The sequence below is a fragment of the Ovis aries genome, chromosome 10, assembly GCF_016772045.2.
Source record: "Ovis aries strain OAR_USU_Benz2616 breed Rambouillet chromosome 10, ARS-UI_Ramb_v3.0, whole genome shotgun sequence".
In the NCBI taxonomy this organism is placed as follows: domain Eukaryota; kingdom Metazoa; phylum Chordata; class Mammalia; order Artiodactyla; family Bovidae; genus Ovis; species Ovis aries.
In genome coordinates this window covers 18,597,492-18,623,447 of record NC_056063.1, presented here as the reverse complement: position 1 = coordinate 18,623,447, position 25,956 = coordinate 18,597,492, and the positions used below count along the sequence as shown (strand labels likewise).

The window sequence follows — 25,956 nt, the reverse complement described above, 5'->3', positions numbered from 1 at the left end:
GTGCGCATGCGTGAGTCGCTGGCGGAAGTGGCGCGGCCTCGCGAGGGTCGCGTGTGGCGTCTCGCCAGGGCCCGTCACCCGCCTGGAGGCTTCTCCTCCTTAGGCCAGCGCGGGTGAGGCAACTGCCTCGGGGCTTCGCCTTCCTTTCCCGCTCTCCGCACCTCCTTGAAGCTGCGGTTTTCGTTTGCGTCGCCTCAATTCTGGGTTCCCGTCCTGTGCATCTCTTTCCCGCAGCTTCCGGGCCCGAACCCGTGCGCTGAACTCACTTTGCCAACATTTGGTCCTGATGTCAAGGGATAGTGCAGGAAGTCTGACTAAAAGCTAGGCCAAGCTGTTTGGGAACTGCTGTGGGGGGATGGGGAGAAATAGCCTTCAGTCTTTATTTTAAGCTGGAAGATACTTGCCCTGGAAGCAGAGATTTTTTGAGACGCTGAAAACTTTCCAAGTGCTCCGCCCAGGTGGAGAAAGAACTTCCTGCCTGAGTTGGAAGGCGAGTTCAAAGGGAACTTTTTGCTTTTTGTTCTTTGGGAAATTACATAATAGGTCTGAGCAGTTCGAGCCCAGGACTGTAACAAAACACATGTGGGAGAACTGACTGGTACTGCGCTTGGCTACTTAATCTTTGTCAGAGCTGAGTAAAAGGGTGTAGCGTTCTCAAACAGTGCTTTGCCACAAAGATCTTTCCCCCAGACTAGGAAGTGACAATCACTGTTTGATGTTTATTGAGGCTCCTAGCTTTGCACCTTGCTAGTACTACGTTCCTACTTGACTTTGCACCTTCTTGGTCAGTGGTACTTAGGTCAGTTTCGTGACTCCTGTGGCTGTTCTTGGAATGATTTTTAACTATTGCCGTGTGCCTTGTAATCTGATATGATGTGCTGATACAGCTATTCGGAGGCTGGAATAGAAGCATTTACTATCAGAGAATCTGAGTACTCTAGGTGAAATGTAATCTCTCTTTTCCAGGGCGTTAGGCGATATACACGTTATTAAGTGTGGGTAAAAGCAATAGGGGGCGTCCCATGTGGCGCTGGTGGTAAAGAATCCATGTGCCAGTGCAGGAGACCCAAGAGACCCTGGTTCCATACCTGGGTGGGGAAGGAAAAGGAAATGGCAGTCCACTCCAGGATTCTTGCCTGGAGAATCCCATGGAAGGAGGAGCCTGGCTCGCTACAGTCCATAGGGGCACAGAGTCTGACAGGACTGAAGGGACGTAGCACCCATGCACGCAAAAGGAATGGATACCACGTTCTTGCACACTCCGCTCATTTTGCACAGGCCTTACTGTTGTTTCTGGACTTACGAAGAAGCCTGCCTCCACCCTCAGCAGTGTGCATTTCCTCCATGTTCAAAGTTCACTTAACCCCTCTGCCCAAATCTGCATGGCACTGAACTTCATTAATTGGATCTCAAATTAATTGCCATCACTTCAAAGGTGACTACCTCATCTAAAAAGGCACTTCTCTCACTCTCCATCGCCTTAGGCTTTTTTTTTTAATCCTCTATTTGGCTTTGTAGCACTTATCACTCTTTTTTTTTTTTTTTTTTCAACATTTATTTATTAGTTTGTCTGCCCTGGGTCTCGGTTGTGTCACTCGGAATCGTCTGTCTTTGTTGCTGCATGTGAGATCTTTGTTGCAGAATGTGATCTCTTAGTGGAGACCGGTGAAATCTACTTCCCTGACAAAGGATGGAACATGGGCCCCCTTCATTGAGAGCATGGAGTCTTAGCCACTGGGCCACTAGGGAAGTCCCAGTAGATTTTGTTAACTGTGCACATGAAATTGGTATTTAGCTGTAGAATATTGTTATACTAAAGTCGCAATGTGGATTCATTCATTCATTCAAAAAACATTTTTTGAGTGACTAGTTAAGATTGTCTTAGGTGTTTAGAGTATGTCAGTGAACAAAATAGACAAAGATCTCTTTCCTCTGAAGCTTAAATTCTATCAGAGAATGATTAACAACAAACATATTTAATTATTTATTGTGTTAGAAAATTGTAAGTGCTATACAAAAATGAAAAAAAGGAGAGCAGAGAAAGGGAAGTGAGAATTTAGATGTGGGTTGCAATTTTAAACAGCGTGGTTATGGTAAGTCTGAAGGATAAACTGAAGGTGACGTTCATGGTGGAAAACTGGTTTTTAGAATTGAATTATCTTTCTGGGAAAACTTTCTCCCCACCATTCTCTACTGTGTGTTTCATGGGACCCCACAGCATGTCCATTGTGGCTAATGTAACTTTCCTTTGTGATAGATGAAAAAATATCTTTTCCAAAAACTTCACAATATTCATAGTTCTACAGTTTAATGCAGCACATCAGATGAAGAGACTGGGCTCTTAAATGGATAAGATGAGCCAAACAAATACTACAGATGGGTGGAGGAAAAATGTGTATTCTCTTCACATTTTACTACACTTTGCAATTGTTTCTTGATGTCCCTCTGACTATGGATGACCAGGTGAAGTTGTTTTGTATGAGTAGTCATTGATTTTCTTTATTTGAAACTGTGTTGAAGAGTCACCTGATATGATGTCATGCTTTAAGGTACTAAATTATTGCTCTTAGAGGTTTCTCAATGAACCAGACAAGCCTGGCCAAATTGCAGTACATAATTAAAGGATGCTTAGAGAAAGAGGCTGATGGAGAGGAACAGTTTTAGAAAGTGAAGTGTTTTTCCCTTTGGGTCCTTTACTTAAGTGGATTACAAACACTGTGTTTAAACATCAAAAGGTATTAATCTAAAACTATAAATGTAGAGTACCCAGGGGATTTGCTGATGACTCTAGGAGTTTGTCATATCTAATTTTGGATTTATCACATGGCTAAAGTGAAATTAAAATGCCCCCAGGAACCTCAGATATGCGGGTGACACCACCCTTATGGCAGAAAGTGAAGAGGAACTAAAAAGCCTCTTGATGAAAGTGAAAGAGGAGAGTGAAAAAGTTGGCTTAAAGCTCAACATTCAGAAAATGAAGATCATGGCATCCGGTCCCATCACTTCATGGGAAATAGATGGGGAAACAGTGTCAGACTTTATTTTTTTGGGCTCCAAAATCACTGCAGATGGTGATTGCAGCCATGAAATTAAAAGACGCTTACTCCTTGGAAGAAAAGTTATGACCAACCTAGATAGCATGTTCAAAAGCAGAGACATTACTTTGCCAACTAAGGTCCGTCTAGTCAAGGCTATGGTTTTTCTAGTAGTCATGTATGGATGTGAGAGTTGGACTGTGAAGAAGGCTGAGCGCCGAAGAATTGATGCTTTTGAACTGTGGTGTTGGAGAAGACTCTTGAGAGTCCCCTGGACTGCAAAGAGATCCAACCAGTCCATTCTGAAGGAGATTAGCCCTGGGATTTCTTTGGAAGGAATGATGCTGAAGCTGAAACTCCAGTCCTTTGGCCACCTCATGTGAAGAGTTGACTCATTGGAAAAGACTCTGAGTGAACTCTGGGAGTTGGTGATGGACAGGGAGGCCTGGCGTGCTGCAATTCATGGGGTCGCAAAGAGTTGGACACGACTGAGCCACTGAACTGAACTGAGGATGCTGTTACCTTTGAGGTTTACTGAAATTGACTTCCTGTAAATCAGAACTGACCAGGAAAGATTTGAGAATCTCTTTGAAGGGGAATGGAATTATGGAATGGAATGGAATGATCAGGGTTGTAGTGTGACATCAGGGACTCCTGTTCAAAGCTGAACATGGAGGGCTGAATGAGGTTTTTTTTCTTTTTTTAAAATATGTTTGCCTGTTTGTTTTTGGCTGCACAGGTCTTCACTGTTGTGCAATGGCTATTCTTTGTTACAGTGCTCAGGCTTCCCATAGTGGTTTCTCTTACTAGGCACACAGGCTTCAGTAGTTGTGACACACAGGCTGAGTTGTCCTTGGCATGTGGGATCTTTCCGGACCAGGGATCGAACCTGTGTCTGCTGCATTGGCAAGTGGATTCTTAACCACTGGGCCACCAGGGAAGCCCTAAATGAGGATATTTACTTAAAAGGAGCAGATAAACTTCCTTCTCTAAAGGGATATTCATAGTGTCCTTCAATAGAAGGCTGGTAGGATCCTCCTTGCTTTCATTATTCAGAAGGGACATTTGTGTGATTCACTTGGCGAGCTCATCTTAATGTGAAAGTCTCCAGGGAATTTAAGACATAATAGTTTTTTTCAGCATTAATCTGACGTTAGAGTGTACCTTTTATATATCTCAGCCTTGCTGATGTAACCTGAACTCATATCGAGTATGTATATGTCCCCATGGAAGACATTCTGAGCTGACATGTACCAGTGGATGATAGTATGTGAATAAATCATGAATTGTGATCACATTACAATATATTCTGTGTTATGCTGAGTGTATTTGACTGAACAGTGTGAATTGCAAATGGAAATGAGCCAAGGCCAAGGGGCTGCCATGTTGAAGTTACATTGTGGGGCAGAGATTTTTTAACAAAATGCTATTTAATAGCTGTGTTAAGAGCTTAAAAAAATTATATTAGATCTATAAGGATCTAAACTTCAAATGGATTTACAAATGTCTCAAGTACCTGTTCATTTTAGCTAGTGTGTGAAAGTGAAAGTGTTAGTTGCTCAGTCGTGTCCGAGTCTGGCTCCTCTTTCCATGGAATTCTCCAAGCAAGAATACTGGCGTGGTAGCCATTCCCTTCTCCAGGAGGTCTTCCTGACCCAGAGATCAAACCCAGGTCTCCTGCATTGTGGGCAGATTCTTTACCATCTTGAGCCACAATCTAAAAATATTTGTATAGTTTATGTTGATGATTTTTCATATTTGAAAGTGGCACTTTTGCTGTGCTTCTCTGAAAAGATCAGTGCTGATGAGCTTGGTAATCTCTTCTAACTAAATGCAGGTTTGCTTTGGATTGAAGGTCTGCTTCATCACTCTTAGTGAAATTTGGAAACTACAATGAAATCATTAAAATGGCAACTATGTTTCTATGTTTCATAAGTTATTTTGCTATTTTTCATAAACATGTGGCAATACCATTCCCTTTGAAGTTGTGCTTTGGTTTTAGTTGGGCTTTTAGTTTTTCAGTCTTGTCCATCCTGTCTATAATTGACCCACTTTAGTTGGCAGTTTTATAGGGAGGGATCTTACTGTCATTTGTCATTGATTTATGATACCTCATTCAAGTGGAGGTAAGTTATGCCTACCATTCTTTTTGGCAAGGGATTATTGGGATCATGTTTAATTACCTTATATTACATTTATACATACTTATATTATTTCTAAGTTTCAGATGACATGCCATTTAAGGGCTCAGGTCAGCATGCGGGTCGGCAGCATCATTACTGCATTGACATTTACTTGGTCTGGAGCTCATCGACACACTGATACTGTAAGCTGTATGCTGGTGTCTTAAAAGACATTGGTTTTCCTTCATGCCCTGTTTCTTCGATTATAAAAGCATCATCAGCTGTGTTGCCCAGATAGGCAAATTTGTTAAAAAAGCATTGAGCGTTGTATTGCAAGAAAACTTTTTTATGTATTAAGTTTCTCAAGCATAGCTTTAGAGTTGATTTCATACTGTGAAGTTGAATTTTGAAAATATATGACACTGGGCTTATTCTCAGTCATGTCTGACTCTTTGTGACCCCATGGACTTCTCCATGGAATTCTCCAGGCCAGAATACTGGAGTGGGTAGCCTTTCCCTTCTTCAGGGGATCTTCCCAACCCAGGAATTGAACCAGGGTCTCCTGCATTGCCGGCAGATTCTTTACCAACTGAGCTTTGAGGCTTTCTCTACAAAAAAATAATTTTCTTATTTTTCATTTTCTTCTGGGATCACTTCTAGAGAACAGATACCGGCATTTAGGAGCTTCTAATTAACTGCACAATAACAATTTCCATGGAAAATGCATTCTCTGATAGATGGTGTGTCTAGTTTATTAGTGCTTAAGGCCCATGCTTACTACTGGGCTGGGGTAATATTGACACAGGCAGCTATGAGCTGGATATCCTTTTGCTCCATGTTATTTTTATTTTTTTACATATTTGCTTTCAATTTAGTGCCTACTGCAGGCACTAAATCAATATCTTTTGAATGAATTAGGCAAATGAATGCCCATTTATCAGTTTAACTAATTAGGTCAGAGGTATTATCAAGTAATATGATACATTGCCATATTAACAAACACTGAATAATACTGGTTACCAGTAATAACATGTAGAGATTGCTTATTATATGCTTTGAACAGATAAATGAATTATTTATCTTCAAGAGGATTAAGAATGGGTATGTTTATTGTGTTCAGTTTTACTGAAGGACTGTCGTCCTGTCCACTGATCTTTAACTGTGTTATTATTAAAAGTACAGATAAAACTCTCAAAATACAGTATGTACAGAAAGAAGTTAATCTATCCCAAACAGGGATAGTTTAGAAATAAATTATTGAACTCTACAAGTTTAGAGAAACAGCCAAAGTAGGAAATGTCATGCAAAAGATTACCTAAGTTGATATATATTTGGTTTTGGAAGTTACTCTTGTGGGAATTCTCCGGTGGTCCAGTGGTTAGGACTCTGTGCTTCCACTGCAGGGGCCATAGGTTTGATTCCTGGTCAGGGAGCTAAGACCCCACATGCCATGTAGTTTGGTGGAAAAAAAGAAAATTACTCTTACAAAAACTTGGAACATTGGCTCTTGAGTGTCTTGTTTGGAGCCCCTGAAGGCAGATGTCAGTGGCAGGAGCTTCTGGCTGGAAAAGGTACTTATTCTATTTCTTTTTATATTGCAAGGCAAAATATCAGTATGTTAAAATTCCATAATAACATTGTTCTTTCATTACATTTCAACAAAGTGAGGAAATGCATAAAAACTATTTTTCAAAGCACAAGGCACTTTTTAATTTGAGTAACTGAGTAAAATACATGAGCCAAGTTATATATCCCAAAATAGACGTAAGGGAAAAACAGTAAAGCAGCATATATTGTGGGTATCACATGGGATGATCTTATGCCGCGACACTGTCCCTGTGAAGAAGAGCTTCCCAGTGCAAACGCCAGCCTCTGCCCTGGGTCTCCCTCCTGTTCAGAAAAGGGGGAAATCTGTAAGCAGAGGGAGACCAGAAGTAAAATCACATTCTAATGCACATTTTTTCTATTTCAGAGCCTTCTTCCCTGGCGTTTAAGATACCCTCCTTTTTCTGTGTTATTGAGTTAATATCTTCCTGTGCTGTTGGTAGACTTTCATCTCACTGATGATGAGAGAAATTGTGGTTTATGAATTGTCAGTATCAAGCCTTTATTGAATTCTTATGTTCCTGGTAAAGACAGTATTAGAATGGTTTATTCTGATTCTACAATTTTGTTTCCCTTACTATTGGTTAACTGTATCCTTCCTTCATACTCAGATGATTAATTTAACTTAAGCTTAAAATCTTGAAAATTCTCTTGTCAATTGGAAAAACCAAATTGCACTAGTTGATAGAATTACATGGCAAATTTTGCCTTTGGCATTACCTCTGGTCTGAACTTCCTTATGAAAACATTTCCGTCAAAGTCCAGCCCTGGGTATGTCAGTATCTGTTACACATTAAAGTAGTATTGTTTTCTGCATGTTTTAAAACTTTATCAAATAGTGTATCATGTGCATCATTCTATGACAGTGATTCTTGATCAGAATTGTTTTGGAGACTTACCTGTGTTGATTCTAGATAATTTGTTTTAATTGTTTTGCAGTATGCACGATTTGTAGGTTTTGTCGATGGAGCCTGTTGATCAGTTCTATGCGCTATTTCTAATGTTTTCCTATTGCAAACAATCTTGTGTATGCTCTAGAGTTTCATCTACTACTACTAAGTCGCTTCAGTCGTGTCCGACTCTGTGCGACCCCATAGACAGCAGCCCACCAGGCTCCCCCGTCCCTGGGATTTTCCAGGCAAGAACACTGGAGTGGGTTGCCATTTCCTTCTCCAGTTTTCCTTTAAAATTGGAGGAAGTTACAGTTCAGTACACACAGGCAAAGTCATATCCGACTCTTTGTGACCCCATGGACTGTAGCCCACCAGGCTCCTCTGTCCATGGAATTCTTTAGGCAAGAATACTGGAGTAAGTTGCCATTGCCTTCTCCATTGCCTTCTCTAGAGTTTCATCTAGGCTAATGTTTTCCAAGACGTGACTTATTAATGATCTTGAAGTTATCTTCAGTTCAGTTCATTTCAGTCGCTCAGTCACGTCCAACTCTTTGCGACCCCATGAATCGCAGCACGCCAGGCCTCCTGTCCATCACCAACTCCCGGAGTTCACTCAGACTCACGTCCATCGAGTCAGTGATGCCATCCAGCCATCTCATCCTCTGTCGTCCCCTTCTCCTCCTGCCCCCAATCTCTCCCAGCATCAGAGTCTTTTCCAATGAGTCAACTCTTCACATGAGGTGGCCAAAGTACTGGAGTTTCAGCTTCAGCATCGTTCCTTCCAAAGAAATCCCAGGGCTGATCTCCTTCAGAATGGACTGGCTGGATCTCCTTGCAGTCCAGGGGACTCTCAAGAGTCTTCTCCAACACCACAGTTCAAACGCATCAATTCTTTGGCGCTCAACCTTCTTCACAGACCAACTCTGTGAAGTTATCTTAGTGGGCTGAAACCAACATTGAAACATTAAATAGAAAAGGATAAATTAGGGTAGGAGTAGAATTGTTGTCCAGTCGCTGAGTTGTAACCAACTCTGTGACCCCGTGAACTGTAGCATGCCAGACTTCCCTGTCCTTTACTGTCTCCTGGAGCCCTTCACTATCACCCGGGTAGACTAGAATGATGTAAAATAGAAAAAAATAGGAAAGAGGTTATCCCTTAGTATCTCATGTAGCAAGAATGATTTTGTCAAACTTTTGTTTCAGGTACAGATATGTATCAAAAAAGCTTGAAAGATACTGTTCTAGTCTAAATATTGTTGAGTTGCTCTAAAAGTGATTGTACCAGTTTACATTCCTTCTAGTAATATGAGTAAAATGTGCCTTTTGATCTTTATCCTCACAAACACTGTGTATTATCCCCTTTAATTTTGCAGATCTGATTGGTGAGTTCTTTCTCATTGTGATTACATTTCCATGATACTTTCTGTGGGTATGTTTGTTAATTTCTTCTTCTGTGAATTGCCTCTGTCCTTTTTCCATTTCTAAATTGGATTGTTTGTGTTTCTTTTTCTGCTTTTAGGTATTCTTTATATATTATGGATATAAATTATTTGCCAGCTATCAGTTATATATGTTGAAAATATGTTTTTCCACTCTGTGGCATGTTTTTCCTTTTGTTCATTTTGTCTTTTATAATGCCAAAGTTTTAAGCTTTAGTATGGTAAAATTTACCAGTCTTTTCTTTGTGGTTTGTGCTTTTGTGTCTCAGTTAAGAAATCTTTCCCTGCCCTGAGGTCGTAAAGATATTTTCTATACCTTCTTCCAAAATTTGAAAATTTTGCTTTTTTTCCTTTTGCAGATGGTTTCCCTTGCACTTTTTATGTTGAAATACTATAGATTAAACTAAGTGTCTTTTGGTAAGTTTCAGTGTCCCTATTGTTGAAGCCTTGTCCCCAAACTTATAATATCTGAAAGTTATGTTTTATAATAAATTAATTCTTTTTATAATTGAGCACCTCTACTGCTGACTTTCTAATAGTAAATTTAACTGATACAATTTTTAAACTGTATTTTTCTCAGATAAATACTGGCTTTTTGAAGCCAGTGGTATGTTCTATGCAAGGTGGTATGTTCTTTTTCTTTTCTATTTTTCTGTAATAGAATTTATTTATGTATTTTTTGTTTTCAGTCACATTAACCTTACTCTAGAAGACAACTTCACAAAGATCTAGAAGGAAGGGGATTAAAGATGACTGAATACTGGGCTCCAGAAATTTAAAACAATCAGGTACAAACATTTTTGGAGAGAATATTCCCAACCAGCCAGTACAAAATGAAACCATCTGTAATGTACACAGGAAAACTTAAAATATCCCTGCAGTACAGGGGAAAGTCCCAAGATCAAGGGCATTGAAATGAATCCTGGCTCCAACCCTGACTGGCTGGTGACTGTTGGTCAAAGTATTGAAATATGTCTGTTAAACAGAGGCAATGATGATACCTGTTTCTTCTGGCCATTATAAAGATTGAATGAGATAAGGCACTTAGTGTTTGGCAATAGTTTGGGTAACTATTTATTTTAGCTATGATTATTATTCCTGTTATGTAGAATCCATGTTTATCACATCTTTGATGTGGCACTCTATGTGTGTATTAATGGATTTTAAGATGTATATGTTGACATATTACTATAACATTGTTATTAGTAATGGCCAGGTAAAATCAAATAGATAACAGGATGAGATGATTATAATCCTCACCTATATTCCACAAACTGTCTTCTTCAAGTAGTGTAAACTGGGGAAGCTTCCTTTTCTCTGTTATATTTGTATCACATCAGAATAATGTTACAAAACCAACCAGGGAATTCCCTGGTGGTCCAGTGGTTGCGACTCCACACACTGCCTTGAGTGTGGGTCCAATCCCTGAGTAGAGAACTAAGATGCTGTAATATGCAACAAGACCAGAAAAAAGAAAGACAAAACACATTTTCCACAGTGCTACAGATTTTGACATTTTTTTCATAGTACTACATAACAGTAAGTAATTGTGAACCATTTTTAAATCTTCAAAGGCATTCTGACAAAAATGAAGTGATGTTAATATTATATTTAGTGTTAATTGAATCTTACTGAATGTGATTTCTTTGAGTATGGTGATTTTCATCTGCCATACATGTAGTTATGTCTTAACCTGATTAGTCAAATAAATGGAATGACCTGTTTTATACCATTCCAATTTTTAAAGAGTTAAGATAATTGCAATTAATCAAAGACACTGAGAAGAGCTTTTTTTTTGTTTCCTTGAGCACCCAGGATATGCTGGTGTTTAAAAATTTCTATTAGCTGATATAGAGTACTTTCCAGGATACATTGTTAGGTGAAAAAAATAGATTACAAAAGAGTATGTGAAGTATGCTATTTTTTGTATAAGGAGGAATTGGGCAATAAAAACACATAAATATATATACTTATTTTGCAAAAAGAAACAGAAACAAACCAGAAACCAGTGAAATTAATTATCTGCAGTGGTGGAGGGATGTGGTGGGGAAACAAAACAAACCCCAGGATTACTGTGGCGCGATCTCAGCATATTAGCAGGATTTCCTTCTACTGGGAACAAAGGTGTCCCAAAGTCCAGCAAGAGACAGTCACTTCTCTAATTAGATCCCGTTTCTTTCTCTTGTTTCCTTTTTTTTTTTTTTTTTTGCCTTTGAATTCCCTTCCTCTGCTCTTCTCCTTTGTCTTCTCTTCCCTCACCTGTCTTTTTATCTTTTATTCCAATAAACTGGGGGCAGCTATGGAAAAGATCTTTCCAGTTAGGATGAGGCAAAAAGAGAGGAAACCCCAGTATAGACTGTCTGCAGTCAACAAAAGGCTGTATTCAAAACATGCTTTCAACAAATATCTTACGTTTTCTTCTGAGCTGTGTGTTGTGGTGGTAATAGCAGTGACTGGGTCACGATCCCCTCCCTTTTTTGCTATTTTGTTATAACTTACCTATTTATCTTTGGCGGTGGGTGCTGGATCTTCGTTACTGCACAGGCTCTTCTCGAGTTGCAGAGAGCAGGGGCTACTCTCCAGTTGGAGTGTGTGGGCTCATGGTCCCCTCTCTGAAAGAGCTTGCAGATTAATAGAGAAGACAGATGATATAGGAATAACTGCCACATGAAATGATTTTTTTCCATATTGGCAGCCAGATCAAATCTTAGAAATTTATAAGTGAGGAAAGTCTAAGTGATCCTTTTCTCAACAGCTGTATTTTTTTCCAAACATTAGAAGTAATGATTTGTATTATTGCCATAGTTTGAGTAACTATTATTCTGAAGGTATCATTTATTACTCTGTATATGCTAAGGGACCTTTTTACAGCTGAAGAAAACAGAATTTTACCAGTATCCTCAAGTGAATATAAAACATCGATAAGTCCACTGTTAAGAGTTACTCTTATTTTGATGATTGCTTTTATCTATTGCTAGGCTCTAACTGCTTGTAGGTAACAAACATCAAGTAAGATGTTCCCGATGTTAGCACTTGAATTCTGGGTTTTATTTGAGTAAATAGAAGCCAACCTAGTAAATCAGAGTATCAACATGGTTTGACATGATTACATTAAATTGCTTTTGGGGGGGGAGAGAGAATATTTATTCCCATTTATTTTTAGTGATAACTGTGTAACGATGTAACCAGATTCCAGACATCCTGCATATTTTGTGACAGGGCTGCTTCTGCTGTTACTTGTATGTGGTAGAAGGTAGTCGTCGTGGCGACAGTTAGTTAAGGCAGGAACATTCAGTGCGATGGCTACATGCTTGGTGGCTGTTTTTTCAGATTTTTTGTTAAGGTCTAAGGTAGCACAGTCACATTTGTTCATTCATCCTTTCGTCCTTTCCATTCATTCAATTTTTTCCCCCACTTAGCAAATCATATACTCTTCAGTGAAGCTGAGAAGTGATAAGTCTGCTCTTCACAGTGATTTGGAACTTTCCAGTCCCAGAGGCAGTTTGACCAAGGTCCAAAATTTATTTTTTCTTGTCTCTAGGAAGTAAACTCTGAAATAAAAATTTTCTACTCATTCCCTAGTAAATGTTTATCTTCTACTAGGGAATATACTTTTATCCTGGGATTATTTTTCACACCTCTGCTGAAGGATTCTCATCGGAGAATAACAGTTAAAACATTTTTTATGTTTTATAGCTGTTAACGCGCATGCCCCAAACTTAATTCCCTTCACTATATTTGAACTTAGCTTCTTTTCTCTGTTAACTAGAAAAGTGAAAAGTGAAAGTCACTCATTGATGGAATTCTCCAGGCCAGAACACTGAAGTGGGTAGCCTTTCCCTTCTCCAGGGGATCTTCCCAACCCAGGGATTGAACCCAGGTCTCCCACGTTGCAGGCGGATTCTTTACCAACTGAACTATCAGGGAAGCATTAATTGGAAGTAAAATAATTTTAACCTGCCCAGTTTCACTCGACACATGGTATCCTGATTTTACTACATACTTTTTCCTCAGGGACTACACAGAACCATGGAAGACTATTTGGAAGAGGAATTTTTCCTTCTCTGTGCTCTCTATGGAAAAAGTGGCAAGGTTAGAGAAATCATGCCCATGGAGCATGTATTTTCTGTCATGTAAAAGAAACTTTGTCAAACATCTATTGGTCATTCAATAGGAAGATCAATGAGATAGTGCCTTTCTTTGCAGGGCTCACAGTGTAGTGGCCAAGCTGCTGGCAGGTCACTGCTGTGGGTGTAGAGAATGCCTGGGGGCCAGCAGGGGGTGTGGGGATTGTCTGAGGGTTAGAGGAGGGGTTCCCAGAGGTGGTGACGTTTGAGCTGGATGAGGAGGGGGCCACCCCTACTTCCACAGATAATGCCGTTTAGTCGCTCAGTCTAGTCCGACTGTTTATAGCCCCATGGACTGTAGCCCACCAGGCTCCTCTGTCCATGGGATTCTCCAGGCAAGTTCTCCTGGAGTAGGTTGCCATGTCCTTCTTTAGGGGATGTTTCTGACACAGGGATTGAACTCGCATCTCCTGCATTGACAGGTAAATTCTTTACTGCTGAATCACCAGGGAAACCCTCCACAGATAATGCTGTCCTACAGAAGGGTCTGGGTTGAACAATGTTTGCTCCACTGCCAGAGATTTAAAAAAAAAAAAAAAGATTCAAAATAGTTAATCTTCGATGACATATCCTTAATTCATCGCAGATATTCTTCATTTCATTTCTGTCACATCCAGACATTACCGTCAACCAGCTTAACTCTGGTTAGTGTCCCAGCTGACGTTGAAAGTTTCACATCTTTCAGCAGGCACATCCATCTCCATCTTGTGTTGATTTTAGTAAATTTATGAAATACCTTTTCAGTGTTAACAGCTTAATGTTAACTGTCGCCGTTAACTTTCATTTTTCTGTTTTCCACTTTTTAGAAAATAAAATATAGTCAAAATGCCATAAAAGACGTAAATCATTATCACAGCCCGCATAGTGTACGGGACAGCGCTGTGACCCATAGACAGCAACCCGAGCCACAGTACTGCTGTGCGCTGACTTGAAGTGCTGGTTTGTGAGCTCCTGTAGCAGAGTAGCTTGAAAAGCAGTCTGTAGAACCCGAAAGTCTTACAGAATATTCATAGAAGATTTCTTTGTTGTTTTCTGGGAACAGATTTGGTGAAATAACAGGCTCACAGCATTAGCGCCGAAATTACTTTATTACATGGTGTTATGCTGCCAGGAAATCCTTAGTGGGTGAGGTATCTGCTGTTATTTTTGAAGGTTTTTTTTTTTTTTTGACTATGCATGCCTGCTATGTAATCTTAATTCTGTTTTTATATGCTGTATTGTACATTGAATTGTGACGACTTACTAATTGTCCACAGTTAAGTATCATAATCCACTTGGTTCTTCGTATGCATGCAGGAGCAGAGTTAACACGAAGAGTGCACACTCAAAGGATAATAAAATGCGTTTTGGTATCTAACTTTATGGAGATGTATTTCCTTAATTATGTTCTCCTTGAGCTAATATTAAAATTTCACCACTCTGCCTTTCCAAACAGATGCCCATGAAAGATGAGAGAGGTGACCTGGATGTGAGCGAAGTAGTGAAGGTGAGCTGGCCTAGGGTTAATTCTCACCTGTGTTGGTGAGTTGTGTGGGAAAAGGAGGGTCCAGGCTAGGATGCAGATTCCGGGGACATGACCTTAATGATGTAAATGTCAAGCTTTCATGCCCTCGTAGTGTATTTTTCCCTACAGATTTTTTAATTGCCCGCTCTTGACTCCTGCTCAGCCAATCCCTGTCTTAACAGTTGGGCCCAGAGGTGGGTGGGTGCCTTCTGCAGAGATGCCTGCTGTCATGCAGGTTGGCCATCATGTGATTGAGGCTCCTAAAGTGTGTGGATCCTTACGTACACTCTTACTGTATACAGTGTACGCGTGCATGTGTGCTAAGTCACTTTAGTTGTGTTCGACTCTGTGCGACCCTATGGGCTGCAGCCTGAAGTATGTGTGTGTGTGTATATTTATACACACAGGGTATACATATATGCTGTATATGTATACAATATATACAATGTATGTAACTATATATGCTCATGATTATGCCAGACAGAAGAATGTATTTTTCTCGAAGGAACAAAGATGCTCAATTCCTTGAGAGTGATGTTAAACATTTACTTCAGAAAGGAATATTTAAAAAGTGCATTTTATAAATGAAGTCATCAGTTTTCTGTGAAAAAGTTTCCCCATAGAATTAGAAAAAAATGAATTTCTGGTGACTCACCTCCAGCAGCCAGACTTCTGGCAGAGATTTAAAAAGCAATATTCACACTTGTGTTGTGTTTAGGTTATATTGTAATTATTTGTTTCCTATTAAATTGTGAGCTCCATGAAAGCAGTAACTATGTATTACTTTTGTCTTGGTATCTGATACTTGGTAATGTTCATTGATACCATCAGACCCAGTGTTCTCTCACCCAGTAGCCTTCTTTACCAAATGTACCACTGCAGGTGATGTCACAGACCCACACACTGGAATCCCACTGGTCAGTAGAGTTATGGGTTGGGTACCATAGGTTTTGTAGAAGTGGGCCAGGAGGAAAGCTCAGAACTAATGATTTGTAGATAAGTGTTAAGGACTTGGCTGGATTAACAGCCAGATTCTAGGCATCTAGTTCAGTTCAGTTCAGTCGCTCAGTCGTGTGCGACTTTGCGACCCCATGATCCGCAGCACGCCAGGCCTCCCTGTCCATCACCAACTCCCAGAGTCTACCCAAACCCATGTTCATTGAGTCGGTGATGCCATCCAACCATCTCGTCCTCTGTCATCCCCTTCTCCTCCTGTCCTCAATCTTTCCCAGCATGATGGTCTTTTCAAATGAGTCAGCTCTTCGCATGAGGTAGCCAAAGTATTTGGAGTTTCAGCTTCAACATCGGTCCTTCCAATGAACACCCAGGACTGATCCTTTGGGATGGATTGGTTGTATCTCCTTACAGTCCAAGGGACTCTCAACAGTCTTCTCCAACACCACAGTTCAGAAGCATCAATTCTTCAGTGCTCAGCTTTCTTCATAGTCCAACTCTCACATCCATACATGACTACTGGAAAACCATAGCCTTGACTAGATGGACCTTTGTCTCTGCCTTTTAATATGCTGTCTAGGCATCTAAGAAACCACTTGATTTTGTAGCAATCAAAATCCAAAAATCTGCTTGAAAGGAAAAAATGAGGTAGCAGTCAATCACTGTATGCTACTTATGTTCTTGTTGTATGTCGCCATCTGTCCTGTTCTTGGAAAGACAACCTGTGGTTGGCATTGGCTTGTTCACTAAAGACTTCATGAGCACAGCAGCCCAGACCCTACAGATGTGAGCAAACACTGGGTCTGCCAGGAGTGTCACTTTTTATGTGAACTTTTTACTCAGCAACAGATGATGTGTGGAGAGAAATCTGGTCCATCTACTCCGAAGCTAGTGATGTTGGAGGACTTCTTAGTCCCTCTGACCCTCAGGCTCCTCCCAGGTAAAATGAGGACAGCACTATGTGTGTCCTTCACTTGTGAAGATGAGAAATAACAAGAATATGTAAGAACCCCTTTAGCACATTAGCATGTCTCCATGAAATGTTTCATGCCATATCCCAAACAATGTTCTTTCTTAAAATTAAAGACTTAAAAAGGAAAAAGCATCAAAATGAACTGCTCATAGTAAATAAGACTCCGTCCTAGTATAATGAGGTGGGTAATTTAGAAGCTTAGACTCAAAGCTGACATAACAAGGTTCTGTCATTAGCGCCACAGGGGCCCCAAAGATAATAGGAGACATCACTGTCCGGACAGGACTTTGCAGTTTGAGTGGCATAGTGGGGAGATTTGGCACCAGGGGAGGCTCCGCCACTTGTGAGAGTGATGCTGCTAGCATTGACAAACTGCTTCCCCTCTGTGTTGGTTTCTTCACATTAGTTTCCGTCCTGACAAAGCACCACAATGCAGGTGGTTTAAAACAGCAGAAATCTATTCTCTGACAGTCCTGGGGACTTGAAGTCTGAAACCATGGTGTCGGCAGGGCCACGCTCTCTGAAGTCTCGAGGGAAGAAGTCCTCCCGCCTCCTCCCACCTTCTGCTGGCTCCTGGCACTCCTTGGTGTTCCAGGACCGTAGCTTAATCACTCTAGTCTCTGCCTCTGTCTTCACGTGGCCTTCTTCACTTTGTGTCTTCACGAAGCTAACTTTACATGTCAACTTGAGTGGCTCCCTAGTGCCCAGGTTAAACATCATCTGTGGGTGTGTCTGTGAGGGTGTTTCCAGATGAGAAAGCACTCGAATTGGCAGACTTAGTAAATGGGTTGCCCTTCTCAGTGTGGGCGAGTTTCCTCCAGTGTGTTGAGAACCTGAATGGAACAGAAGGCAGAGGAAGGAAGAATTGGTCCTTTTTTCCCTGCCTCACTGATTTATCTGGGAGATCTCATTTCATCCTCTGCCCTGGGGCTGGGGTTTACATCATTGTCTCCTCTGGTTCTCAGGCTTTTGGACTTAGATTGAATTGTGTCATCAGCTTTCCTGGGTCTTCAGTTTGCAAATGCAGATATAGGACTTCTGCACCTCCATAATCTTGTGAGCCAAGTCCTTATAATAAATAAATTAATTAATTTCCCCTGACTCCTTTAGCTAGTCTGATCTTCTCCCTACTAGAACATATATCTGGTAAGATGGACTTAATATCTGATGGAAAAAACAGGCCCTAGAAAATTCTTTATCCCTTTAAAGGTAGAGTATGGTGATTACTGGGGCTTCCTGGGTGGCTCAGCTGGTAAAGAATCCTCCTGCAATGCAGGAGACCTTCGTTCGATTCCTGGATTGGGAAGTTCCCCTGGAGAAGGGATAGGCTACCCACTCCAGTATTCTTGGGCTTCCTTGGTGACTCAGACAGTAAAGAATCCGCCTGCAATGTGGGAGACTGGGTTTGATCCCTGGGTTGGGAAAATCCCTTGGAGGAGGGCCTGGCAACCCACTCCAGTATTCTTGCCTGGAGAATCCCCATGGACAGAGGAGCCTGGTGGACTACAGTCCATAGGGTCGCAAAGAGTCAGACGTGATTGAGTGACTAAGCACAGCACAGGACATGGTGATTGTTGAGGGAAATGCCATTTGATAGGCCTGTTGGCCATTATGTAATTTTACTGTAATCTTAAACATTTTTGGAAGTTGAAAAGTGTGTAAGTGTATATATTTCCAGTATAACAAGTAGAGAAGGGCATGACAACCCACTCCAGTATTCTTGCCTGGGGAATCCCATGGACAGAGGAGCCTGGAGGACCACAGTCCATGGGCTCGCACAGTGTCGGACACGACTGAAGTGACTTACCGCATAGCAAATCCGTAAAAGCTCTCTTTAAGGAAGCTTTATCGTGTCCGCATTGAATGCTCTTAGGGGAGTGTGGCTGCTTGTAACCTTAATGGATACTGTGCTGGGTTTGATTTTATCCCCCCAAATTCATATGCTAAAATCCTAACCCCCAAAGGTAATGGTTTTAATATTAGAAGGTGGGGCCTTAGAAGTTGCTTAAGTCATGAGGGGCGAAACCTCATGAATGGAATTAATGCTTTATAAAAGGGGCTCCAGAGAGACCCCCCAGCCCCTTCCACCATGTGAGGACATAGAATATACGGGCTCTGAACTAGGAAGGGCACTTTCATCAGAACACAATCATGCTGGTGCCTTGATCTCGGACTTCCCAGTCTCCAGAACAGTAAAATACAAATTTTTGTTGTTTATAAGCCACTCATTCTATGATATTTTGGTTTAGCAGCCCAAAGGAACTAAGACACCTCATTATTCTGGAAGGTGACCTTATTTGGAAATGGGGTCACTGCAGATGCAAATCATTTAGTTAAGAGGAGGTCATGAGGGTGACCCAACCCAGTATGACTGGTGTCTTTCTGAAAGGGGGGAAATTTAGACACAGAGAGAGAAAGACTTGGGGAAGATGATGTGAAAGACATTGGAAGAGTCAGCCCTCTGCAGGCCTGGGGGAGAGGCCTGATAGATCTTCCCCTGACAGCCCTTAGAAGGAGCCAAGCCAGCTGATACCTGGACTTTGAATTTAGCCTCCAGAACTGTGAGAAAATAAAGTTCTGTTGTTTAAGCCCCTCAGTTCGTGGTTCTTTGTTACAGCAGTCATAGCAAGCATATGCACATGCTTCCTGGGTGTTTCTTCCTACCAGCCCCCAGATCTGAGTGGGGGCCCGAGGGAACCCACCAGCTGCTCCAGCTGAATGGTCAGAACTGACCCATGAACTGACCCGTGAAACTTCTGGACGTTTTCCTTGGTGGCACCTTTGGCATTGTCCTTTCCCAAGGGCTTTTGCTGAGACTCAGGCAGCTGATGAAACCGCAGTCTTCCCTCTTCTTTCCTGCTTTTACCCCCAGCCTATTTTCCAAAGCTACATTTAAGATGTAACTGCCACTGAAAGTGCTTGCCAGGCATTCAGCTCCCCAGAGTTCAGCCTTGGATGGTTCCAAGGTCTTTGAGGAAAATTAATAGGTGAGATCTGATTCTATCCTGGGCCTCTGGCTCTTGGTTATGGTGAGAACGGTCCGAAGTGATCGAACCTGTAAAGACAATTCCCCAAAATAGATAGGGTTTGTTTCTCCTCATACCAGTGTGCACTCTTAAACAGAAGGGGGCAGAGAAAATGTGTTTTCTATGAATCATTTTAAAAATAATTTTTAAAAAATTCTTTTTCAGCCAGTCCAGGCTACTCTGTCGTCTTTGAAGATGTTAGATGTGGGAAAGTGGCCAATTTTCTCCCTTTGTTCTGAGGCAGAGCTGCAGTTAGTTCGCCAGGCCTGTGTCTTTGGCAGTGCCAGCAATGAGCTTCTGTATACTACGGTAAATGATGAGGTAATGTGGAAGAAAAAAAATTCAGCCACGTACATTTTTAGTAATGGATCTGCTAAATTGAAGATCTTGGGGGAACTAAGGAATTAAGATTTTAAAAAATGCACAGAGTAGATCCTTATTTGTTAAATAATGAAGCAGTTTTCCTGTAAGGGGACTATGTCTGCTTTGAATGTATTTACAGGTTTGTCGGAAGTAGAACTGCTTGAGCTAACGGTGGTTTTTCCCCACAGATTTTTGTGCTTGGCACAAACTGCTGTGGTTGTTTGGGATTAGGTGATGTCCAGAGCACCATTGAACCTCGGAGACTGGATTCTTTAACTGGCAAGAAAATCGCCTGCCTCAGCTATGGGAGTGGGCCACACATTGTCCTTGCAACAACAGGTAACCTAGGAACACAGGGTAGAATTTTAGCTGTTGCTTCATTTGTTGAGGAGCAAGACTGGGACCACCCCTTACACTGAGAACATACTCTTTGATTGGGCAAGACTTTCTGCCTCTACCCTGTGAATTCGTCTATGCTTTGGATTGTATGAAATATGAACATATCTGGATATCGGAATAAGAAAAGGTGGCCGATGGAATCTAGCAGTTACTGGCACTTTGGTTGTCAGAATGACAGTGCTATAAGCCTGCTTTAGAAGTGTAATTATTTTGCGATAGAATGCTGAACCAAGAATGATCTGGACATTTTGAACTTGAGATTCTTGAGCTACAAACAGAGAGATTAAAGCTAGATTCTAAGATCCCCTCTAACTCTTAACATTCTGTGATTCTGATATTAAACAATGACTGCTGGCTCTAGTTGGTGTCAGTAGTATAAGGACTTAAATATTCTCATGGCTTTTTCATGCATTCAGACTGATAAGACATTGTCTTTAAAACATACCTTATTCAAAACAGTACATAAAATATATATACACAGTTTTATAAATAAATACAAAGTATGCGTCCATGTTCTGCCACCCAGATCAAGAAATACACTCTTATGATTACCCCCAAAGCCCTGAATATGTATTGTACTGTGCAATAAGTAATATAATAAAGATTTTAAAAATTAACTTGGTAACCATTTATAAATCAGGAAATTAAGATTCAGAGACTCATAGTCTTTTTTTTTTTTTAATTTCTCATAGTCTTCTGAATTTCAATCTGGGTTTGTTTTTTTTTTTCCTCTCAGTAGCCTTTTTTCTGTTATTTATCAAAAACCTATCTTCCAGTTATTTTAATTGCATCCATTTAAATTTCATCTTGTTGCTTTGAGGCAGAATGTAGTTTAACTTTCCAAATGTTTTCTTTTATAAAATGAGTTTTGTGGAATAGGGAAGTTGATTAACTTTTCGCATGTGAATTTTTAGTTTCCATTTGTGGAAGTGTGTAATATATATACTTTCATATAATGAGTAGTTGTTTTGAAAGTCGGTTCTGTTTCTTTTTATTTTCAGAAGGAGAAGTCTTTACTTGGGGTCATAATGCTTACAGTCAGTTGGGCAACGGGACAACTAATGCTGGTCTAGTTCCCTATCATATCTCTACTAATCTGTCAAACAAGCAAGTCATTGAAGTGGCCTGTGGGTCTTACCATTCTTTGGTGCTAACATCTGATGGAGAGGTGAGAATAGTCAGCCTAAATTTCACTGATCATAAGGTTTCAATAAGATTATATAGATTCCTATGGCAGACATGGAAATATGATCATTTAATTAAAATAACCACCAACCTCACATTCATCTTTCTCTTGTTAGCAGGTCATAGTCATGGTGTTTATATCATGACGTGTACCTGTATGTGGTAAGGATTTGTATAGCTGCAAAATGTTGAAGGATGTATTGTTACTTCTCTATTGCTATACTCAAGAGGGTTATTTGCAAAAAGAAAAATTCCCCAAATGCTAGAAAATATGACTGAGGCAAAGTAGATATTTTATAGGAATTATATGACATTTGATTATAATTATTGCTGTTTGTGTAGATAATGCCATAATCTAATTCTATAAAGTAATATATTTTATGAGAATGCATCCTGTGAAAACTTCCTTGCCTATGTTGTGAGAATTTATGGATATCAAGCAAGCAGAGGGCAAAGATGAGGCCAGAAGTGCCACTTGAGACACTCTGTGTATTATCGTGTTTCATTTACTGAACTCTTCTTTCAAATAGGTATTTGCGTGGGGTTATAATAACTCCGGGCAGGTAGGGTCTGGATCAACAGCCAATCAGCCGATCCCACGAAGAGTCACCGGCTGCTTACAGAATAAAGTGGTTGTGAACATAGCCTGCGGGCAGATGTGCTCGATGGCAGTGGTGAACACCGGGGAGGTAAGAAAGGCATTTCACAGGTCACTTCAAAAAGCCCGTCTACCTTCTCAGTGTCCTGCTGACCTCAGGACAGAGACCGTGACTGTTTTTCGGCTTTTGTGGGCATCGCGTCTCTCGTTTTCTCTCAGGTCTTTGTCTGGGGCTACAATGGAAACGGGCAGCTGGGACTCGGCAGCAGCGGCAACCAGCCCACCCCCTGCAGGGTAGCAGCTCTCCAAGGCATTCGTGTCCAGCGGGTACGTCCCCTTGGGTTTACGTGTGCCTGTTTTTAAACCTACGATGGCAGACATACCATTGTACTAAAAAAAACCAGTTGTCTTAGCAGGATAAAATGTTGAAGTAGAGGTTAAAGTTCTTTTCCTGAATTTAGTTATAATGTTTATAAGAAAATTTTTATCTCCAATGTACTCTCACATGTAGCTCTTGGAATGTAAACTTTTATTGTGTTTTCCAAGGAAACTTTGGCAGTATGTATCAAGAGCCTTAAAAATATTCACCCCCTTTGATCTGTAATTCTGCTCTTAGGGCATATATCCTAAGGCACCAAGGAGAAAGTGACTTATAGAAGGTATAGTTCCTAGAGCAGACAAGATAAAAAAAGGATGAGAGAAAAAGAAAACAATGGTAAATAACAGATGTAGCATGATTTATCCAATCAGACGGTAAGTTAATGGTTAAATAAGTGATACTAAATCTATATTAACAGAAATGATGCTTACAAAGAGTTTTTTTTTTAATTTTTTTTAAATTTTTTTATTTTTTTTATTTTTTAATTACAAAGAGTTTTAATAGTGCTATATGCACTGTTAAGTAAAAGATACAGGACTACTTATACAGTATGATCACTTTAAAAAAAAGCTTTCAATGCATAATATCTCTATATATTTTTATAAATAAACAATCTTGACCTTGAGATGACTTTCATAATTATATTTTTTGTATCTTTTTCACATTGAATTTATGTTTACTTTCATAATAAAAAGAGACAGTAATTCCTGAAACAGAGAAGAATCTGCTTCTTATTCCTTTCACGCGCCTTGATCTCTGAGCATGAGGAGTGCCACGGCAAAGGTGGCTAAACTGGACTCTTGGCGCTGCAGGACTCATGTTGATCTCCGTGCAGTTTTCACCACACGGGGAACCTAAGCTGCATCTTGGGGGGTGTTGGCTAACTTCAGTGCCTGCCCCTCTGGCTGCCGTCTCCCCTTTTTCATTTTTGATTCTTAACCTGTCTTGTGGAAAGCGTGTTTCGCTCTGTTTGCGGCCTGAATGGGTTTGGTTTTTCTCTTTCCAGGTTGCCTGTGGCTATGCACACACGTTAGTATTAACAGATGAAGGTCAAGTGTATGCTTGGGGCGCAAATTCTTATGGCCAGTTGGGCACTGGCAATAAAAGTAACCAGTCCTACCCTACCCCTGTCGTCGTGGAAAAGGACAGGTAATATGCGTATTTTCAAAGTGAATTCAGTGTTCTTCAGTGATTAAACAAAACTGAGGCATGATACAGAATTACGGGCAATTTATTGCTAGTATTAGAATATTCCTGAACAAGAACCATTCAATCCTTTTTAAAATTAGCTTTAGAATTTGGGGGAAGGTTGAGTGTATGTCAAATATTCTATTTTCGTCACCCATATTTCCTCTATACCTGTAATAGTCACTCTATACAAACTATGATGACTGAGCCTCCAACAGCTCTTTGGCGTTATTCTTCTCACTCGGAAACTTCCTTTCCGCCCATTCCTATTGTTCCCTATTTCAGGTTCTTAAGGAGCTGATAGCATTTGAGGTCTGTCTTCTATGGTTTAGGAAGATGAAAGTACCTCCGATGGGAGTATAATGCCATTCACCCAGCTGCTTATCAGATTTGCCAGTTGGAAAGGATAGAGCTGTTCTCATGATCTCAACTCCTAGGCTGTCACTCTGGGGAAGAGCAGAGTGGTTATAAAATGAAAACTTGGTCTTGTGCACTTGTGTGCACAGTGGTGTTAGTGAAGTGAAAGTCGCTCAGTCGTGTCTGACTCTTTGCAACCCCATGGGACTGTAGCCTGCCAGGCCTCTCTGTCCATGGAATTCTCCAGGCCAGAATACTAGTGTGGATAGCTGTTCCCTGCTCCAGGGGATCTTCCCAACCCAGGAATCAAACCCAGGTTTCCTGCATTGCAGGTGGATTCTTTACCACCCAAGCCACCCGGGAAGCCCAAGAATACTGGAGTGGGTGGCCTGTCCCTTCTACAAAGGATCCACCAACCCAGGAATCAAACTGCAAGGTTGTGATAAGTGATTAACATAACCCCAGAGTTTTTTTTTTCCAAATTATCCTGCTATTTTTGAAGGTCTCTTGAACTTCTCAAACATGGCCTTATCACTGCCTTTTCACTCTTCATTTCTTGACACAGAAGCATGGAACATGAACATTTCATTATCTTTTCATTAAACCAGGGTTGAAATCATTGTAGAAATCAATATTGCTACTTTCATTTTTAGTGTACATATAAATTTCTACAATATCTGATTTTTAAATATATGGATAAGTTATTTTGCATTTGTATGCAGTTCTTTTCTGTATTTCTATTGGAATATTTAACAGTGAAAATGAAGAACCAGTCATTTTCAGTCCCTTGATTTTCATTTGAGTATTGACCTCCCTGCCCCCACCCCCCCCCCCCCCCCCCCCCACGCCCCCCACTGATCTTATAGTAAGACCCTAGACTCCTTAAGAACTGGGGAGGATGGAGAAGGAAATGGCAGGCCACTCCAGAATTCTTGCTTGGGCAATCCCCTGGACAGAAGAGCCCGGTGGGTAAGGGTTGCAAAAAGAGTCAAACTAGACTTAGTGACTAAACAACACAGAGAGACAGAGACTGGCGGCAGACGAGGGCCGAGGGGCGTGTATGGGCACCCAGGATCACAGCAGGCACCCCTGTCCTGCATCTGCGTCGGCCTCCTGCAGCCTGATGGCTGAGGGGCCCTAGAGGGCCACTGGCGGGGTGCTGCTGAGCTCAGAAGTATACCTGGCATCACACCAGGGAGGGGGTCCATGGGAGGTGATCGGGATCTCCCCCTGCCCCATGCCTGCCCAGGACCAGGTGCTGGTTTCCAGTTGCTGCAGTGAACCACTCAAGCAGGAAAAAAAAAAAAAAAAAAACAAAAAAGAACTGGGGAGGAGGGAAGATAATGAAGGTCCTGTGCTGACAGGCACACAGCAGATGCAAGCAGCCATGTCATTTTTATTTCTCTTAAAGGTAGTTCAGAGCCACTCAGTGAAAAGAGAAGAGACAGTCTTAAGGCTTTGAATAATCACAAAAGTGCCTCAGGCCAGCAAATCCAGTCACTCGGGACATTTGGTATTTAGACAGCACGGCACAGAAGTGTGACAGGCCCAGAGTTAGCATGGATATAAAAACAAGCTATATCTGCATGGCGCTTTACCATTTTTCTCATGCTGCCTCACTTCATATAAACTTGCACTCCTCTGTCCTTGGACTCATGGAATCGGCTGCCATGTGCCCACCAGCCATTTGCCCCACCTCGTGCCACTGGTCCTGATGGGCTCAGAGCGAGTGTCGGGTCTTCCCACTGTAGTCACGCTGGGACGGACAGAATATAGGGCGACTCAGTGGGAGAAAGCTAGAGAGCGGG

The 25,956-nt window shown here is 41.1% G+C and overlaps 1 protein-coding gene across 19 annotated transcripts in view; it reads left to right on the top strand.

Annotated features, from left to right (window-relative positions):
- RCBTB2 (RCC1 and BTB domain containing protein 2) overlaps nucleotides 1-25,956 on the top strand; it is a 55,828-nt gene that overhangs the window by 13,103 nt on the left and 16,769 nt on the right. For 3 of the 19 annotated variants that reach the window (XM_042254698.2, XM_012184441.5, XM_042254697.2), the window contains 7 exons: nucleotides 14,658-14,708; nucleotides 19,845-20,000; nucleotides 20,231-20,381; nucleotides 21,443-21,609; nucleotides 22,157-22,315; nucleotides 22,444-22,551; nucleotides 23,610-23,752. In XM_042254698.2, the coding sequence (XP_042110632.1) occupies nucleotides 14,658-14,708; nucleotides 19,845-20,000; nucleotides 20,231-20,381; nucleotides 21,443-21,609; nucleotides 22,157-22,315; nucleotides 22,444-22,551; nucleotides 23,610-23,752 (935 nt within the window). Of the gene's footprint in view, nucleotides 1-49; nucleotides 5,362-9,029; nucleotides 9,086-9,454; nucleotides 9,513-9,784; nucleotides 9,884-13,109; nucleotides 13,188-14,264; nucleotides 14,348-14,657; nucleotides 14,709-19,844; nucleotides 20,001-20,230; nucleotides 20,382-21,442; nucleotides 21,610-22,156; nucleotides 22,316-22,443; nucleotides 22,552-23,609; nucleotides 23,753-25,956 lie in introns of those variants that run through there. The other 16 variants (XM_015098059.4, XM_042254691.2, XM_012184437.5 and 13 more) reach the window with 15 other exon arrangements.